The sequence below is a fragment of the Temnothorax americanus genome, unplaced genomic scaffold (assembly GCF_048541705.1).
Source record: "Temnothorax americanus isolate GAGA-0224 unplaced genomic scaffold, ASM4854170v1 Scaffold28, whole genome shotgun sequence".
Taxonomy (NCBI): domain Eukaryota; kingdom Metazoa; phylum Arthropoda; class Insecta; order Hymenoptera; family Formicidae; genus Temnothorax; species Temnothorax americanus.
Window position 1 is genome coordinate 464165 of NW_027509421.1, and position 15988 is coordinate 480152.

Consider the following 15988-nt stretch of genomic DNA (forward strand, 5'->3'; position numbering starts at 1 on the left):
GTTGGGAATTGATTTATTGCATTAAATAACACTGGTATGGTTAATATTGAAATAGGAAATAGGATCCGTAATATCGGTTTATCCGACAGAATTAATTCAAAAGATTGGAACTTCTTTTTTTAGGAGTTTGTGTTAGCAATTCGCTCACGAGAGAGAGATGGCTTTGGTTTTAAAGTAAACGATCAGAGAAACTTTTTTCGCGTTTAATCGCCGCGAAGTTAACTCGACCGCAAAAAAGATCCTCGACTAATTATTGATCAAACGCGGATACTTACGGGCTGGATTTGCGCGTGAAAAACCTTGTCGTTGTACTTATAGGTCAGCACGAAGGCCCCAGGATTGCTCTTGCTCTCTCTGACCAGAAACACGCTGAAAGTACAGAAAACAGAATATTTTAGAATTTTGAAAGACGCGACAAAAATGTAGTTATAGCATTAAGGCTTGAGTCAACTTTTTCGATTTTTTTCTATAAAATTTATTTCTCAGAGATCGAAGTTAATTGAATAATTTTAATAATAGTTCTTTTTTTACACGATCCAAATAGATAATCGGTATTGATTTTACAATAATAGCGACGTCGGTACGTTCATGAAAAATTTACATTGCTTGGTGGGGCACGTACTATCTCTCACCGTAACTTTCAAGTTTTCTAGAAACATTCAAATGATATACGTATACCAGAGACCGAGTAAGAAAAAGGGTTAAGAGCTGCTTAGTCAGACGATATCTGAATACAGGACTAGTCGGGAGATTCAGGAGAGATAGCTGTGCTTTTTGCAGCATGCAGAGACCAGCACGCTGCACCGGGTGCCTAGATGTTTGATACCGGGGAGGATGGCGAGACTACGGCTCGTCCAGGCGTATCACAGTATAAATTAGTATGGTCGTAAAAGGCAGCGGGACGAGTAGAGTGGTTTAAAAAAGACGGCAGAGGCGAGGGGCGAAGATGGAGGTCAGGGGGATGCAACGACGAGGACAAGACCGACCGGTCGGTCACGAGGCAGATCGGTTGCAGCGAGAAAGAAGAAAGAGAGGGGGGGAGAGAGAGAGAGAGAGAGAGAGAGAGAGAGAGAGAGAGAGAGAGAGAGAGAGAGAGAGAGAGAGAGTCGCGTCGTAAAACGATCGCAACGCGGCCACGCGATCGTAAAACTCCAAGTGGAAGAAACGGTTCTCGCTTCCTTTCTGGCACTCTCGCATTGAAAAATCCCGTTGCCGCTGTCGCCGAAAAGAGAGACTTGCGGTCCCTTTTGCGATAAAATATCATCAAGCACATGCCCATTGCCCTCTTCCGATAAATATTTGATACTACACGACGCGGTCGTTAACAAATATTACGCAGCACAACGGCACGATATGTTCACAGGAAATTCATTGTTATTTACGTAATTTTTGTACGAAGCGATTCGTTATTTCATAAATTGGAAGAAATGCTTAATGCTTAAACTATTTTGATAATTAATTCGTAACAATCCTGAAATCCCTATATATAAAGTAAAAAAATTATTTTATTGTAAAGAACGTTATTACTTTCCTCGACAAAATCTTAAGTATCATCCATCAGATTAGCATTTCCTTGAAATAATGTGTCGTGTTTACTATCTATTGTAAGGCTAAATTCTTGGGGAAAAAGAATCGGAGAATCGCGATGCGAGATCGCACTCGGGCGGCCCATTTTTTTTAGTATCTCGCCCGGATTATTCATGTGTAGTGACGATAACGTTTGCTAATGTCCGGTATCGTCTCTCATCAACCCCAATGCTCGTCCAATGGAATATTCATGCGAGTGAATATTCCACGTCCGCCAGGCAGGCAGATAACATACCGGCAGTGGTGACTCGTAACTCCGGCTACGGAACGGTAATGTCCAAGAACTATCCCGAGTTAGAGGATAACGATGTTATCCTTATAGGAGGGCTCTCATATAGTACAAAGGGGCCTGACGTCCGTCGCTAGGATATGTCCTCTCTATCTCACGAGCTGCCCGAGCTAACTCGCAACATCGAGAGAGACAAATGGCGATTAGTAGACAATGCCCGGGGCGGAATCGATTAGAAGGTTTTTTGCATCTAACGACGACGACGACGACGATCGTGACACGAGACAACGGGAACTCACGAAGAGTGAAGAAACTCGCGAGTGCCAGGTAGGAAGACACAAGGCGGGACTCTCTCACCGCTTCTCCCCTTCTCCTTTTTCCGCGTCATTGTCGAGATGAAGAGAGAAAAGACGAGGAAGAGAATACGGCGGAGGCGGCGAGGCGGGTGTACGATCGAGATTATGCAAATTTATGCAAGGGCCCGGCCCCTGAACGAACGTAAAACCCGGAGACAACTACGTGATCCCCGAGCACTCAATTACCCACGGCTAAGCGCGACGAGATAGATGGAGAGAGTCGTTAATTAACCATTTATCCGCGATTCCCGGCGCTAGTACGGCGAATAAAAGATGAGATCGAGGACCAAGGAAGAGATAAGAGGAGAGGACGAGCGACAAACCGGAATATCGGCAAAACGCCGCCGCGCGCGCCGCTCGTTCGGGTCGTGACCGCCCGCGAGAGGAGGTCACCGATGGATGATCGACGTGCCGGAGACGTGGACTCGATCGTTGGATGAGATGTATACTCGTTAGGCAAGCGACCAGAGAGAGACACGAGAAAGAAACACGATACGCAAGTCGTTAGAATTATATTAGCGGTGCAACTCACTTACTTGAGCTCGTGCAGTTTTAGAAATGTCCCCCTTCTTTTCTCTATTTTTTTCTGTATTGTTATACCTTGAAACTACACTGTCCTCATCAACTGTTAAAGATTATCACGCATCTATGACTCTGCCCCGTCCATACACTCATATATAATTCACACTCCGGGAAGCAATGCCCCGTCTCTCGAGATTGCCTACGCGAACATAATGAAATCTGATTTAAGATATTAATAATTTCCTAACGTTTCAAGGGCGTGTCCACACGTGTAACGCTCGCTGAGATTACCAGGTTAATATGGGTTAAATGCAAGGGTCAATATGGTACGCGGTGACGGATTCGACCCAGGACAAAATGGCATAGAGCCAGTGAGAGAGAGAGGAAAAAAAATAAAAAATAAATAAAAAGGCACAACTGGTGAGAGGAGACGAAATGGTGAAAGATTTATTACGTTCTGAAGATGACTCTATCTAAAATATAATAAGGAACAACATGGAAGAAGAAGCATTTTACATAATAAAGTGCTATATCTAATGAACTTCATTTTTGTCGATGTTTCTTTTCTCTCAAGTTTCTGCATGTACGTAATTTATTGTTTATACATAATATTCTCTTATAAACTTTAGGTTAACAAAAAAAAATATCCGCGTTATTATTAGAATGTACCGGCAAAGCATTACCCTGCATAAGAAAACACAGTCGACGATCGAGTCCGCGATATCGCGATTAAAATTCAAATACGGCGAACAGCCGCGAGCGAATTAGCAAATAATAAGATACTAAAATAACAGAGAGACGAGAAGCGGAGGTGGGCGAAAGAAACAAAGTATGCTCGATAGGAATTCATCGTGATTTACGATCGCTCATAATAATCGCGAGGATTACGCAAGCGTCAGCCAGGCATGTCGCCCGCGCTAGCAGCTTCGAGGTCGTAACTCTCAACCGGTTTGAGGCGGGACCCTCTCCCGCCCGGATGATGACGGTTATCGTCGTTAGCATCGGCACGATCGGGAATTTTCGGGCAGCATCATTAGATCATTACAATGACGATGCCGCTGTTGCGACGACGCGTTATCAATCGCGGGCGTGACCGCGATTAGGCGAGAGAGAAGCAGCGTACCTCCACAAGTGTAGTGTTGAATATATATATATTTGAAGATTACTAAGATACTTAATTATAGATATACTTAATTATACATATATATATATATATGTATGTATGTATAATTAAGTATAAGCAGAATCTTTTTCAGACTTTTAATTATATATAATTTTGAGTTATATCTCAGCAACTTCCACAGACTAGAACGAAGAATAAAACTTTGCGATCTATTTAATTCACTTCGAAATTTAAATCGTATTTTTCGCGAAATTGACTTCAGAAGTTGATTAATCGACAAGATTGAACTTACCCGTCGACGCTGCCGTGATCCCTTATAATAGCCGCCGCGACATCCCTCTTGAGGCCGCCGTGGAACCAAGGCTGAAGAACGTGTATACCGGCATCGAGGCCGTGCAGCCTCATCATGGCGCATCCCGGTGGTGTTCGCGAAAACGGCCGCCATCTCCGTCGCCAGACCATGCCTTCGTTTTCGGCTATGTCCTTGGCTTCCTTAGGATCCTCGACTATCCTGCCCACGCTACCGGTAAAATCCATCGCCACGCGTGATCGTATCGATTCCTGCAACAAAAAAGGGATTTGATCATTCGTTTTTTCTTAAACATTCATCTTGCACTGATACCTTCAAAAGCTGAAACTTAAACCAAGATTTCATTTAAATAAAGTCTTCGATATCGATTGAGAAAATTCCGTTCTCCATGAGCAATTCTAAAACAATTATTACATATCAGTATCCACATATATTGAGAAAAATCTTTTATTTAACGAGAAGAATCGCCGCGATTTTTTTCAAAACAGTTTATTATCACATGGATACATATGGATATGTTCCCGGTGAACGATGCGATACACCGGAGTTTCAGCGTGCTCAATGATCCCCGGATAAATACGTCCATCTATATCCCGAGTATGAACGTGAGTTTGAGCGTTTCGACGTTCATCTCCTGGCAAACGGAAGCCCGTCCTTTACGAGCGAGGGCGATGAAGGGGGCGAGCCCGTTCCGGGCTGCCGCCAAACGCTTTTATTTGGGATTAGAAGCGCGGGTGGTTTCCAGTCCGGTAAATAACTCGTCCTGCAGGGCGAGAGAAAGAGGAAGGAGAGAGCGAATTCTCTTCCTGTTTCCATCCCTTCCGCTCTCTCGGTGATCCATTGGCGAATAAACCGCGCCCCGCGAATCTCCCGTAAAATTATGGCCCGAACGCGATACACAGCCGGTAACAATCGCAAACGATAACTCATCGCCGCCCGCCCCGGCAATAATTTTCTCCGCGGAACTCTTTCCACGAACCGCGATTCCACAATCGACGCGGATAAAGAACACCGATGCCCGAACGCGCGAGACGATCGCAAGCGTTATCGAGATAGCTTGGAACACCTTTACAATAATGGAGTACGATTGAGATCCCGTGGATGAAAATACCTGCAATTTCTAGCATTCGGATGTATCCCAGAATCATACTTATCGAAACCACATTTCACGATTTTGAAATTGTGCCTCGAGAGCACCTGTGACATCTAATTTCACAGCGCCGATCAAAGCCGTGGGTATTCGGCGTCTATATTCCGAAATTTCAAACGTAAATTATATCCGGATATCTGACGGTAACGGTATATTGGAAGCCCAGTGTGGACGTATCCCGAAGGATAATTTGCGTCGTCGCATAAGCAACCTCCACGCTATCCCCTCGCTCTTTAGGTCCTTGATAACGAGCAAAAAGCTGGAACGCACGTAGTGGATTAGTCGGTCGTTAAAATAAATATACGCTCGCGGCGCGAGTACGTACGAGGGAGAGAATTACGGGGGAGAGAGAGAGGGAGGGAGAGAGAGAGAAAGAGAGAGAGAGAGAGAGAGAGAGAGAGAGAGAGAGAGAGAGAGAGAGAGAGAGAGAGAGAGAGAGAGAGAGAGAGAGAGAGAGAGAGAGAGCGAAAGAGAGAAAGACAGTGAGAGATATGGGGGAGAAGAGAGGGGTTAGGCGTTCCTCATCAACCGGAGAATTACCGTAGAACGAGAACTCGAGGGTGCTTTCAGGAGCCCGGAAACCGGGAAAGCCGGTGCGCGGCCCCGAGCATACGCCCGTAACGTGGCCGGCCGCGATCGATGTTCAACCGGCTCTCTCCAGTTATACGTCCCATCTTTCTCTCCGGAGAGAGAGAGAAAGAGAGAAAGAGAGAGAGAGAGAGAGAGAGAGAGAACAAAGAAAGAGATAGAAGTATCTACGATAGGCGATAGGCTTTCATCCTGGCCGGTGTGGCCTTGACACCGGAGTGACCCGATATGCCCCGGCAATTTAGAAACCGTGTTACAAAGACACTGAAGAGAAATCTATCTCATGTATGAGACTTCTTCCTCGTTATTATTTTTTATAATTTAACAATAATACAATAATACATTACATACATAATTATATAATAATATAATACAAATAATATTCTGGATATAACATGTAAAAATGTGTAGATATTTTTATGTTTTCTTTTCAATATTTTTTTCATGAATTCTTCAAGAAAAAAATCAGCCTTGAATACTCGTTACTTACTGTTTTATCCATTCCCTCTCGCTCGCTTACGTTATTTAAACAGTAAATAAAAGAAGTTGAAGGTGTTGAGTATCGCAGATACAACAAAAAGTTAATAACGGTGTACTATCAGGAAGACTTCTGCAGGTAAAATTGATTTTTACACGGTACACTGAGCGATATCAGGACGAACGTTTAGCGTTAAAGCCTGGCGGCGCAGCCCAGACCAATCTAAGTCCGGCCACGTGTATATAATATTTTAAAGAATGTCCGACGAGCGAAGTTAACGCGGCGAGCCCCCGGGTTCCGGGTGAGTTTACTACTTCCGGCCCAACTTCGTCGGTTTAAACACATAGAGGAGAGCAAGAGGGAGAGAGAGAGAGAGAGAGAGAGAGATAGAGCTTTTCCTGGCTCGGCCAGGCTTCCTCGTCGTGTTTTATCGTTATTACAAGCTCCTTCGAAGTTTACGACTCTGTGCAGCGGATAACGTTCTCCGCCCTTCCTCCCTCTTATCCTCGTCAACCCCCTCGTCGTTCGATCAATCTCTACACGAAGCGTTAGCCGTCGGAAATGACGCGTCCCGGTTGCACGACCACCGCGCCGCCCGCGCCCACCCCTCATAGCACATTTCCCCTCGTAAAGGAATTTCGTTATGTCGCTTATGGAAAGTCGACGTCACCTCGCAAAGGACATAAAAATCGTCGGTGCATCGACAAGCTATATTACGAGCTCTTCACCCAATTTACTAGACTTCGACATTAAACATTTAGATTAGACAGTTATCTCAAGTTTTCGAGTTCTGCTAAAACGCATTTAAAAATAAACGAGGAGCGCAAAGATTCATTGTCTGTGCATATCCCCAAAGTTCTCTTAACATTCTTTATTCATAAAAAAATCGTTAAACACTTAATAATGTTATTGAAAAAGCAACGTAATTATCCTTCTTGAATAATTATGCATTAGAAAAAAATACAACCATGTATTATAATGTGGACGAGCGTGGCCTAGTAGACAGCGCACTGGTCTATTGAGCCAAAGGACCCGGATTCGATTCCCGGTAGAGCTAGAAAATTTTATTCGCTCGTTCTCCTCTCGGAAGGCAATGGCATACCACCGAGAGTATGTCTTGCCACGAGAACTTCTCTAAAAAATTGCCGTTCGAAATCGGCGTTAAACTGTAGGTTCCATATACAATGTGTATAATCCACGTGCGCAACGCATGTATATGAAGAGAAGTCACCACGCTCGGACACGAGTAATAGGACTTGAGAGAGAGAGAGAGAGAGAGAGAGAGAGAGAGAGAGAGAGAGAGAGAGAGAGAGAGAGAGAGAGAGAGAGAGAGAGAGAGAGAGAGAGAGAGAGAGAGAGAGAGAGAGAGAGAGAGAGAGAGAGATTATAATGTAAAACAACACAATTTCGTAACTTTTAACAAAAATTAAAAAAATAATTAATATTAATATTTATTGTAATAATACACTAAGATTAAATGCGATTAAAATAAACTTATAAAACTACATCACAAAAATTCTTTACTGAATTTCAATTGATTCGTTGATTCGTTTCACGATATACCCAAAATCATCCTCGAGATCATGACTTTCCCCTCGTAACGAAACTTCGCTGACTCGCGAGATTATCAGTGTTTCGCGGGTGAATACTTTTCCCCGGAGTACCACTCCGTCGCATTACTTCGCTTAACGACATTTTAAATTGTCGCCAATGTAACGGTGATATTACGAAATTGCGAGGTGATATTGCACGTCGCGACAACGACGTGCGTGTATGCGCTTCTCAGAATATCACGTGTATGTTCCACCAGCGATTGGATTTCCCTTCGCTCGCCATCTCTCCTCCGCTCCTTCGCCGTTTCGACAGCATTTCGCGACTCCCTCGTTATCGTGGATGCCTAACGTTGTTTTACGACCGATAAAAGCATCCCTCCCATTTGACTGCTGGTATCGTTTTACCCAGAGCTGCATGGCTGCTAGTTGCCACGCCAGTGTCTGCTGAGCGGAGTATGAGGAATCAGCAAATGAGATAAATTCTGCCCGGTTAATTATCCTCGCGATTTCGCAGTTTGTCGCTCACGTCTTATATAAGTCAATAAAAATAAAATAACACGCATAATATAAAGCCAGATGTACAGATAATTATTTTGTGCAATATAAAATGATAAGTTTGCAATACAGCAAGAGAATAGTGCAAGAAGTAACCGATTTTTATGTTAAAGGCTTTAAATAATTATTTTATGAATTATTCTAATCTCTTTTCATTTAAATAAGATACGATAACAATTATATTGAAGGCCTATAGTACATATATATATAGAATACAGCTCTATCATTTTAGAAGCTCTAATCTCTCTCAGGCGATACTGATAAATTGCAACGCCAAAAGGTGAACCAGCGTCTTTTTCAACTTTTGGAAACTTCGATCTTCACTGCGGAACAGCCTGGCGGTTACCGATTAGAGACGCATCGACCGATCAATAGTCGTTCTTTCCGCGTGTTACTGGGTTACTATCTCGCTTCGTAGCCGTGTGATAGCGTAATGCGCCGAGAGCGTATATAGTCATAAACGAGGTAAAATGCTCATAAAACCGAGTTTTTAACGCGTTATTATTTAATCACAGCAAGAGTAAAAAAAACTCTACAGTAAGATATTAAAATATTTTTTCAATTCGAAGATCGATCCTCCGAATTCAAGAAACCTGATCAATTAAAATTACGGTGTTGTTGGGAGGATCCAACAGATTTCCAACAAAATTATATGTACTTATATGTGCGTAATGTTAATTGATATCACGTCTTCTGTTTACATTAGGGATAAAGAAGACAGGTAAAAGCTCGCTTCTCTCTGATGTCGAAGCTCTCACAAACACGCGGTGTCTCGCGAGCGTCGCGAGTTCGTACGGCTCTTGCATAATAATGTAGAGGGTCAACGACGGTCGAAGATAAAGCCGTCAAAGAAGGAGGGAGAGAAGTGGGAGATTGCACCTGGAGACTCGCGACTCGACTCGCGTGATATCGATCCCACCGGCGACCGGCCGTATCGCTATCGGCCACGTGGACGCGTTGCTGGTTACACGACCGAAGAGACAAAAGGATTCCTTCGAAGCGCACGCAAAACTATATGTGCGGAAAACTTTCACGTCGGTTTCCATTATATTTATACTCGGAAAACACCGGCCGGTCGGTCGGTCGGTCGGCATTGCCGAGAGATACGCGGGGAAGGGTTTATCGAGGCTATTTCCGGTAGTACACCACGAGGGTTTATCGCTACGCCACCTCCTCCACCTCACACCATCGAGAGCGACACGAGAAACGTTCGGACTAATATTTTGCAGAAATAAAACAAACCCGCAGCATGACGGTTCCGCATTTACTTACAAGCTTAATCCGACAATACTTTTCTGAAAGCTTGCATTAGAACAATATATGTCATTTCTAATTCGATTTTACACGAAATTTCCTATTCGTCCCAATGTTTTCGACAGTTTATTACTTTTTTGTATAAATGCAAGTAGGTGTTGAAACTTGGAAGTAAAAAAATGATGCTTGGAAAATAATAAGCTAATACTCTGTGCGTGAGAACACTTAACAAAGCAACTATTTTAACTAAAAATTTAACTACTAACAAACTAGATTTGAAATTCCATCACGATCAAATATAAATCTTCTCGAGAATATTAATTTTTATAAAATTATAAAATACATTCCTCTCTTGGTTCTTAAATAATTCTAATTTTTCAAATACAAAAGCACGAAAAACAGTACGATTTTCTACATACTTTTTCTGTACTAATTAATTTATATATTATGGCATATACTCCATATTTATCTCTTAAAGGAACATGAATGCATTCGCCTCTTTGAGGGAAAACCCTCAAATTCGTAATATTGGGGGTCTATTGCTCCGCCAATTAAATTTGCAGAATCCGTTTACAGTAAAGACTGCATAGCAGCAGCGTGCAATGATAGCTAGATCCGTGACTTAGGGTTGACAACCCCTGACAAGCCTGTTGCTAGGCGCCCATCAACTGTCCCTGCACAGAGTCGGGTAGCCGAGAAACGCGAACGAACGAACGTGGGGCTTGCCTCGCTTTGCACCGATCGACGCTACTGCGCATGCCGCTTTTTGTTCCCCTTGTCTCCTCGTAATACGGTACCCCCCATACTATCCGCCCCCTCCCCCCGTTTGTCTTTACCTTGCACCCCTAGCTCGCCTGCGTGCCCCGATACGAGGCAGCGAGGCTCAAAGTCGTCCCCGGGTGGTGCTACAAAAAAGAAAGAAAGAAATCACATCAGTCCGACGAATTTCAGCTCTGGTCAGTAACGTTTGCGAACCATTCCACCCCTGTCTATCAAAACTTTAACGAAACTTGGCAAATTCGTAGAACAAACGAAAAAAAAATCTTAATGAGTTTCTTCATTGTTGCTGATGTGGTCACGTTTAGGAGTTGGAGCTGCCCCTCGAGGTCGTACCCGCCGTGGTATATTGGAAACTATCGGGGGAAAGTATTTTTTGTAGGAAAGTTTCGTAATAAAAGCACTCTAAAAGGACGCTCGCAAATTAAGAAAGTTTTTGTCCGTCAAAGGCGCGTCTTTTATGTCTCTAAAACCCTGAATATTAGTGCGAGCTAAAATTGTCGGCGCTACTTTATTACGCAAACCATTCAGTTTCATCGCGAGACCGGAGGATAAGGGCGGGAAGAGAGACAATTCGTGGCTATTCGTCGTAAAGAGAGGAAAAGTAAGGCGGGACAACAATGCGGAAGGATTTTATACGAGTACGAAATTACGTCTGGCATAATTTAGCCGGCTCTGAAAAGGAGACGAAAGAACCGCGAGGCGATACGCTTCCGCCATCGACGATTGCCGCGTTATGACATCCCCATGCACAGGGTATTACGCAACGATCTGTCGCCGGCAGCGACGGGCCGCTATCGTGCGATTTGCACGATGACGCACGAGCAACTCGGTATTAATTGTCCGAGGTTATCGAACAAAGGCGAATTACTGTCACAAAGCCGTCGTCGGTGCAACGTCGCCGTCCCCGTCGCCGTGGCGCAGCTTCGCTAGTTGCGGAGGACACATAGGAGAAGAAGAGGAGAGGACATCTCCTAAATTGCATCGGATACGCTCGGTCTCAGGTAGTAGTCGACCGGTAGTTTAGATAGACGTTAATTGTGCCCGCGGCGATTCGCTTGGGAACACGTCCGGCGCAGAGAGAGGAAGCGAAGACGAAGTTCTCATTCTGAAATAATGGAAGAACCCAGGCCGCCCGCCGACATTAGCTCGGTCGCATCGTCGAACAAAGACAAATTACGCGAACGGCTGGCCGAGCTGGCAGTGCATGCGGTTTCTCGGCTTTTCAAGAGATCCCTATCGTCGTCGTTGCGCAACCACCGCGGAGTTCCATCCACCGGGCTACGGGCCGATGATTGACGTAAAATTATGCAAAAACTGTCGTCCCGCACTCGAGCGCGAGCGGAACATGCGTTTCTTTCATGCGCGAGGTACTTTCCTCCACTTCATGGCGAACACGGACAAAGAGCTTAAAGGCAGAGGCAGACAACCTGGCTGACATCAATCTGGAGACGATCGCGGTAACCGCAGAGGAGCAAAAAACGATTCCTTTGATGGCTTTGACAATCGATGGCGATTCCTCGAAGAAAAGAAAACATGCTCTGAATATCTCTAATTTGATCGGCTATCTATCGATGCGATAACACATATACGAGGAGGCGAAAGAAGAAAACATATTTATAGACACTCTGAATTTTTTAAGTCCGTAATTTGTATTTTATGTATCTATTTTAATTTTAAAAGTTGCAAACGTCCGAATCTGACTTGTAGTTATTGCATACAATGGATATCGAAGTTGTAGTTGCAGAACATCGAATATTATCGTATTGGCGTCAAATGCGGGATAACAATACGGGCTTTTACGCATAAAAGAAAGGTCTTTTCTCGTAATCAATATACTTTTACGGATTCGTGAACGCGAATTTCGCCACAAAGCACAACGCAGAAACCAGATTCATCCGAATTAATCGCGCGTTGAAGCATAATTTGCGCGATATCATTTTTTTTCCCCAAGGTCCATCATGATGGTGCGTAACAATTACGAAGAAAAGGGAGACCATCATGTATTAAATAAAACGCTAATAGACTGAGTCGCTCTTCTCCTCGTTAACTAGCACCCTAGTCGAGCTAAAATATTCCGACTTTACAGCCGCAACAAGTTTCCTAACAAGTTTCAAACAAGCGTGCTTGTTGTTGGGGAAAAAAAAGGGTATCGCGCAAACTACGCTAAAGGCGAGGTCCGTCGGTCGTTATGAGGGCATTGCAGACGTTAGGCCGATAACTCACGTGCACTCTTGCACTCGATCGTGCGACGTCACCGACATCGCGCGCGCGTATAATGCGTCGCGTGGGCGCGTTATACCGCGGCATTCAGATGCGTTCGATCTCTCGCGTCCCCGTGGTCGTACATGCAACACCCGACGATTATGCCCAGCCGTGTCGCATACGAAAGAGAGAAAGAGTGATAAATCGATCGGTCGCGCCCGTGCAATTTGAATAATAAACGGCGCGCTCGCTAAACCGAGAAAAACCTCCAGGCTCGTATCCGCGTCGCGATTACGCGCTGTAATCGAGCGCGCTAACGTCTCGTGCTGAGCCAAATTACCCTCGCGCGCGCGCGCTCTCTCAAACTACGTTTCCCACTGTCGATTTACGATTTATGAAGTCGCGAACGAGCCGTAAGTTCGAAAATAAGGGAAACGTGTCGCCCGATTATTTTGCACCGACGAAACGTTCTCGTTCCGTTTAACTGTTCAACTGTCTGTCGATATCGTCGAATGTGAATTACGTTATATTTCGTTATCTATATCGGAGTACAAATTATATGATAAAAGTACGAAATAAAATATATCGAGGTATCGAGATATCGCGATCAGGAATTCGCTCCAAGTATTTAAAGTCTCTGAATGAGTCAAGCGTGTCTCTCTAAAAAATGTACTATCGCATCCTTTCAATACCGTTCTCGGTGGTAGAGCGCGGGGTACGGAAATTTGAAGGATGGGATCAAAGGGGCGATCGAGCACAATGGCCTGTTGTGCCGCGTAAGCCGCACTTCGGCCTCTCTTAGAATCTTCAGTCTGAACGCGCACTAGGCACCAGATGACTTCCTCTCTCGAGGGATGCACGACAATGCAACGTCGCGGATGCGACGCGTCGCGTCGCGTCTCTCTATAGGAAGAAGCTAAAATTGCGCCGGTAGGCGGAAGTGCGCGAAAGCACTAGCAGCTATCGATCGCGGCTTACTTGCGGGAAATGGCTCGTTAAGAAGATTGGAGACGACCAAATGAGCTTCGCGAAAGCAGCGCGAAAGCTTTTTGACTTCTTCGGCGAAGCTTGCGCATGGCGAATCGACGAGAAATACGTTGTTATACCATGTTCAAAACTGTCTATTCAAGCACATCACTTTAAACTTTAATTCGATTCAATTTTAGTCTAAAAAATTATTTTTAATCACAATTGTATAATAATGTATCGATTATATAAATTCAATTTTTTCATAAATAATTAAGAATATTTAAATATTTTTTCGTGTTTTGATAGAAAAAGCAAATCTCTTTTTTTGCCTTTTGTGTGTTATACATCGCATAAAAGATAAATAACTTTTTCCAGTTTAAAAGTTAAGGAATGTATATATGATGCCGCCGAAGTCTGTATGAAGTTCGCGCTCGATATGGTTTATGTACTGTGCAGGCGAAATATTAAGAGTGCAAGCGAGAGGCGACGTACCAGCGCGCATAAGATAAAATTAGATGTTCGGTCACGTGTGCAGTGTTCCCGACAGAAGTGTTAAACAATTTTGCCAGAGGCATGTTCCGGCGAATAAAAATAGACGTGATAATTCCAAGCGGAAGATGGAAGAGAGAAAGACAACCGGGAGAAAAGAACTGCGAGAAAGGGAGTCACGCCAAGAGGCGAACGCCGCGGGATAGTCGGCCGATTATTGACATCAATGCACCTTTTAACTTGCTCAAACGGTCTTCGTTGTTTCTACATTAAATTAACTGCCGAAAGCCAAATGTTGCGGCTCTCGTTCCCTTGCAATGTAGCCGAGAAAGCCAAAATTTTCGACGGGACACTCATCAATCTCCTCGCAAGATCACGAAACTATTAATCCGTTTCGCAATGTTTTCGCTCAAAGGTACTTTTGATCGCGCAAAACTGTTTTTTTTTTCCGTAGACCAAACTAATCTTTCCGCAGAACAAATTAAACTTTTCGAAACTATCTTTTCTTTCGTTTTACTTTATGCAAACCCTTGTGCTACAGGACTATGTACCCCATTAATCTCTTAGTTTTTAATTAAATTGAGAACTTGAAAGATAATTTTTAACGAACGCGCATGCCCTTGAAACATATCCCCGCCTGCTTCCGTCGAAGAAGGAAAAGTAAACTCGCTGTTCCGAGAACGAGGGTTTTCACTTGACATCCGCAGGGCAAAATATCGGCTGATCCGCAATTGCTACGCTGATGACAAAATAGAACGAGTTCTGCGGTGACGAGTAGTACGATATTCGAAGACTTTTAGGTATGCCTTTCGAGAAAGCTCGCGGGGTCAAATCCCGAGAATGCAGCAGCCTAACGACGTTTGCGCCGAGATTAATCTCCGGTCGCGCGCGACTTACGCAAAGTCATACTCGAAGTAACTCCGACTTCGCCTCGGCAGTAAGTTAATCAAGATCGGAATTAGTAGTCCCGCTGCAACCACGCTTGCGTCATTAATGGGTTACCTAAGGTCGCGAGCACACGAAAAAATAAAGTAATACCTTTCTGCAACCATTACCTTTTTGCAACCGCGAAAAGAGAGCTTTCAGAAAGATCTCACATTCTTTTTACGAAAGAATAATTTAATTGTAAATGTTATTTAAAGAGATTAAATTCTGTATTAAATGTGGAATAATTCACAATCATTGCAATATATTATATAAAATATATATTTTTTTAATTTTATCTAAAATTCGTGGCCAGTTAGACATTCTCTTTTTAGGACCCAGAGACAAAAAATTGCAATTATTCGATGTATCTACCGAGAGATCTTATCGCTTCAGCGATTCACTTACTCGTGTCAGCCCGCTCGCGGCTAACGTACTGAAAAAAGGGTTCCTTTGGACAGCTGTCCTTGGCCGTGACTAGTTCGTCCTCGACGTGCACGTGATTACCTTGAACGTCCCAAAAGCTTACGTCATTCGATTCATTCTAACGTCCGTCGGTCCGGTATACGTAGAAACATCACTGATTATGTCCTTCTCTATAGTGAGTGAATCGCACGCTATTCCAACCGATAAACATGATGAACGAAATGAACTTCAAACCTATTCGTATTAAATCTGGGTTCTTAATTGAGCATGCAATCGTCAAGTACAACATCAATTATTAACTTGCGAACATTCGCAGAAAATAATAAAATCCTAATTATTAAAATAGCGATCTGCATAAATCAAGGAGATTCAATCTTGCTCAGTAAAACTTCTGTAGTTTTGCACGTTTAACTTTCTCTGCATAAAGAAAAATATCGATACTGCCGGCCCGGTTCAAACACGCAACATAACAAGTGCAAATTCTTATCTCGGA

The 15988-nt window shown here is 43.7% G+C and overlaps 1 protein-coding gene across 10 annotated transcripts in view; it reads right to left on the minus strand.

Annotated features, from left to right (window-relative positions):
* LOC143899662 (growth factor receptor-bound protein 14) overlaps nucleotides 1-15988 on the minus strand; it is a 251125-nt gene that overhangs the window by 6904 nt on the left and 228233 nt on the right. For all 10 annotated transcript variants that reach the window (XM_077410092.1, XM_077410091.1, XM_077410093.1 and 7 more), the window contains 2 exons: nucleotides 4110-4378; nucleotides 276-369 (listed from right to left, as the gene is read on the minus strand). In XM_077410092.1, coding sequence (XP_077266218.1) covers nucleotides 276-369; nucleotides 4110-4378 — 363 coding nt within the window. The remainder of the gene's footprint in view (nucleotides 1-275; nucleotides 370-4109; nucleotides 4379-15988) is intronic.